Below are 5,032 nucleotides of genomic sequence, written 5' to 3'. Positions count from 1 at the left end.
TACAAACCCTTTCCACAGCCATCATAAATCTCTACAAAAAGCACAGCCGATGTTACAATTCAGAGTATATCATGAGTATTTGTTTGAGAATCCCAGATGTTATTCCACCATTAAATAGGTCCATCTAGACGTACATAATTCGTTCATCTGAGCGACTTTAGAAGTTGTCCACTGGTCTCGAGGGGGACATAGGCTGATGTACCATCGAGGGTACATGAACCCATGGGCCCCGAAGCACCAGTGAACAACGTATTTAGCTTACCGAACACCTCAATGGTAATTTTGAACTGTTTGAAGCACGGGTATCGGATCATAGTACGGAGTACCAGACGACAAGACGGCAAGAAAGCCCATTTCAGATGCCCAATGCGTATCTGACATTAACCTCAATATACAGTTACAATTTTGAACATGTACTACCAACATCAGAGAAAAGCCAGTCAGGGGATTTGATGACACAGATCCCATTGGGCATAATAGACACAAATGTGGTGAAAAATATATGTATGGTAGACATCGGGTGTATAAGGGTCAAGTAGTCCCAGCCTCTTGGTGCCATTCGCTATTACGAAATGCGGCGTAAAACCATACTCACTCACTCATCCGCTATTCCTACAGTTGATATAACATGTAGACATACATTTTACAGGTAGTGCTACTTCAAAAATATGTCCCAGGTTGTTAATTACCTTAATAATATTTGAGAGGCAGAGATGAGTCCAGAAGAATGTAATGTCTCTCGTGATACTTGTTGATCCTTCCATGCCCCTGGAACCATCCAGTGATCACTATAGCAACAAGGCAATGCCACTGCCGACATATATAGTCATTGCAATATCCACTGTACAGAAAACCACGAAAATATAGAGTTACTGCATGTATTCAAAGGTGTAATAAATCTATTATGTACATATTTAAATGGATTCATTTATATCTACAGATGTATGCGCATCTACACTGTACATTTACATTTCATTTACATCAGTATGTACTGTAAGAGAATTAGGACATTCACTGTCAAATAACAAATTATGTACATAACATACACGAAAATTTCAAGGATTTGATAAACAATGTGCTGCCTGTAAATTCAATTCAACTTGAATACAAATCTAATTATAACATTCATCATAGTAATGAATACACTGTAATCCGGGTATGGCCTCTGTCTAAGTATGTGTAATAAAAATGTATAGCATCTTAAAATTGCAAACATTGTTAATTCTTGGAACAGTTTTGCTTCAACGCTGGTCTCAAACGCACCACCGTCTGATGTGTGAGACGTTGATTATTTGTCAAGCATCTCTTCAACCTCTGCAGCCTCACCATGTGGTATGTTCCTTGGCCGTTTTAAAACATCGAACTTTTGCGGAAGAATTCCTTTGTCAAACAAGACATCCGCCAACCGAGACACGCAGTATATGACACCGAACGTGATGACACAGATGAAGGTTCTGTAGGGGAACCTCTGACCGTCTGTCTCTGTATAGAATGGGAAGGTGATGAAGATCGGGAGGTTGATGAGAGGCTCCCCAGCCCCTATGCGGACTACAAATCCTATGATGAAGCCAACTAGAGACCCGTAGGCGTTAACGGTTTTCGAGTACATGACGCTGATAAACTGGGGGAAGAGGATGACGTACATGAGGTCGGAGGAGAGGACGAACAGACCGTAGACGCTCTTCCCCACAATGGCCAGTATGGTAGCTAGTGTTCCGGCCACAATGATAGCCAGTCTCATTACCCACATCATTTCTCGAGGAGAAGCCTGCAACGCGATTCAGTAAATGAAATCACAACATTTTGAAGAAGTCTGTTTAGATCATGTTTGGGAGTGCAGAACATGCTGTGAACTCGACCATCTTACCTACAACATCGCTCCAGATATGTGCCTTTACGTTCACTGCAGTTTTGTCATCAAAATAGTATGACGTCATTGCATTCTGACGTCATGGTCTGGATATGTACATAAATTAATCTACATTTAATAACGACTTTTGGGACATTTATGGATGCATAAACTTAAAAACGATGTAAGCATCATCTAGGAAACATTAAGACTGTTTTTGACATGAATTCGAATGTCTTAAATGATATTCTGAGTTAAGGAAACATGGATTATCAGGACGAAGATGTCGATCTGGAGACAGTTGAAACTAATTTAAAAGACTATAGAGACTGCCATCAACCTAAAGCAACGAAAGCACATGACCAAAAGGGTGTTAAAATGTTCCAAGGTATTGTAACGCTGTGACGTCAATTTTCTAAATTTCTATGTGGTTAACGTTAAGTGAAAAGTCAACTCTCAATTGTAAATATGTTCCAATATATATATCAAACGGATATATGGAAATGTAGTTTATTATCGAGACCTTGTTTGCTTGGCCAAGCTGTATTTCGATAACATTCAACGAAACCTTCTGGGGTCCAAGGGAGATAACTTCAGATTATATTTGTTTTTCAATCAGCTGTTTAATGGCTTACTTACATGTGTACACACACAAATGTCAAAGCTTAGTTTGCGTACCGGTAGATGGATAAAATAACTGAGAAATATTGAGAGGTTCTATTTCAGCACATGAACTTGGAAACTTGCAGTCTTTTTTATCGTTTCTCTTATTACAGATCAACTATATATATATATATATATATATATATATATATATATATATATATATATATATATATATATATATATAACACAAACACGTAAACCAACACCAACAAAATTTAAATATATTTTTACAAGTAATGAAAAATGGCAAAATATCCAATGAAGTTTGAGTGAGGTGGGTACAATTTATTTGGTTAATCAAAGGAAAATTAGGACACCCAGGATAACACAAGCGAGTACATAACTCAATGACCCCAAAAGTTTTATCTGTAGCTCTGGTCACGAATGTCACAGCACGTCAACCGAGAGTACAACATGAAGAGTACATTTTGTCCAAAACTTTCCTGGCGGAGAATTCACTCTTCAGAAATTTGTTCTAGTTGAATAACGGTAACTGCGGAGTCTTCTCAAACACCTTGTTATCGATATGGTCATTATACCAAGGGTATTAGAAAACTCCGCAGTTGCCATTATTCATTCGGAACACACCATAGAAAGGGACTAATTTAAGCATACATACGCCCCTTAATACTGGTACAACTTAATATGTCTCTTACCTCACTATTACTTGAAGGCAATATTGTGGCCTATATTATATATATTGGGGCATATGCACTCACTTTAGCTTCCTATTGATGCAATAAAAGACTTATTATCCCTTACGACTTGCCTGAAATCTATAATTGAAACAGCTTCCAGACAGAGAACACATGCCACATATGGAATGGAAACAATTGCTCCGTACATCGAAAACTTTCGCATGCAGTGTTGTCGGTGTTTGCCGGACTGGTTTCAATGACAAGTTGTGCTGAGGACATTCGTAAAGAGCGCTCCAAGGGATATAACTCTATGGGGTTCGCTTAAAAAGTTCAGCGTGTAGAGGACGTGAGAGTCGATTTAATGCAACGTTGCATTAATTCATTCCAACTTTTTCATTTTAATATTGTAATGTAAACACGTATTTATGTATTGGTTTTAATAAATTATATGTTCGCCCCTCTGGGGGCTGATAGTTACTATTTTTGAGAAAAATGCATTATTTATTTTTAGAGAAGTGAAGTGTCATATACCGGTAGTGCCTTTAAACTGACGGGTTTCGGCCCTAGAAGTTTTAACTGGGGAGAGTAACTGTTTTTAACTTTTCAAATTATAGAACTATACATATCCAAATAACATCCTGGTATTCATTCATACTTTGCATTGCCGTTATTCAGCTTCAGTCTAATGGTATGATATTTAGAGTACCATCCACGTCAATGTTAAAGCTTACCCTAGTGCGAATGAGAGTCTTGTAGATATTCTTGGTGAAGACTGACGAGGTGACGAGAACAGTAGAGTCTGTAGAGGACATGACTGCAGCGGAGACGGCACCCAGACCAACGACGGCGACGGGGGTGGGGCACAGATACTGGAGAGACAGGGGAAGGATCATTCCCATCTGGCTTGGGGGGATCGGGACTTCTCCAGTGTACGACGTAGCGTTCCAATCTGTACCATCATCAGGATATCGAGGTATTAAAGAATTCATTAGGAGATGCTAACCTCAAGATCCCATTCTCTTAACCGTGTCGTAGTTCAAGAAAAGCGGTGTGACCTCTATGGTATTTCTGGTCTGAAGTAACATCTGCAGTTTATCCACGGTGGAGGAGGTAACGTTATGGCAATGAGTTGCATGTATATCAGTTAAATTCGTCACAGATTAGAAAATACTCGAAATAACTGCTTACCAGCTGCTGCTCCAGCGACGCCGATAATTGCCGGTGGAACCGACAGCAGCAGGCAGAAGATGCCGGCAATCATGGTGGACGACCTAGCCTGCTCGGGGGTTCGACAGGCAAGTGCCCGCTGATATAGCTCCTGAAATAAACATTGACGTTCATAATTTGATTTTCATATTAAAATTGTTCGCTTTGAACTTCTGGTCAAGGCAGTAAAATACTTTCAAAAGGGGACGATCCCTTCTGTTTCTATCATGGAACCCTCGGTATGTTTGGTTTTATGCGTCACGTTTGATATAATACCAAGAGTCGGAGGTTGCATAAAACCTGTGTATATCCCAAGTAATACTGCTGCAATGGATTTCCCTAGTCGACAATTATCAAAGAGTGAGTGAGTGAGTATGGTTTTGAGCCGCTTTCAGCAATACTCCAGCAATATCACGGCGGTGGACATCGGAGATGGGTTTCACACATTGTATAAATGTGGGGAATCGCACCCAGGTCTTCAGCGTGACAAGCGGACGCATAAAGACGTTCGAATATTTGCCCACGCGCCGATCTTTAGCACATCATACGCAAGCATAAGTCATCGCAAATTACCTCCCTTAGCTCTCTACCTACAAAAATATGGTGACCTCCATGAACAAGTCTTCAGCGCGCACAATTAATCATATTACTGAAAGGCAAAATAAACGTTATA

At 39.8% G+C, this 5,032-nt stretch overlaps 1 protein-coding gene across 1 annotated transcript; it reads right to left on the bottom strand.

Annotated features, from left to right (window-relative positions):
• Window positions 1–864: 864 nt before the first annotated feature.
• On the bottom strand, window positions 865–4,471 carry LOC124278870 (high-affinity choline transporter 1-like; the record flags this gene model as incomplete). The annotated part of the gene is made up of 3 exons (XM_046714652.1): window positions 865–1,768; window positions 3,885–4,102; window positions 4,342–4,471. Coding segments are annotated over 3 exons (828 nt in total), but the record flags the coding sequence as incomplete, so codon positions are not given.
• Window positions 4,472–5,032: the final 561 nt, after the last annotated feature.

Source organism: Haliotis rubra, unplaced genomic scaffold (assembly GCF_003918875.1).
Source record: "Haliotis rubra isolate DU_JTF1 unplaced genomic scaffold, ASM391887v1 Scf2427, whole genome shotgun sequence".
Lineage (NCBI taxonomy): Eukaryota > Metazoa > Mollusca > Gastropoda > Lepetellida > Haliotidae > Haliotis > Haliotis rubra.
This window is presented reverse-complemented; position numbering and strand designations above follow the sequence as displayed.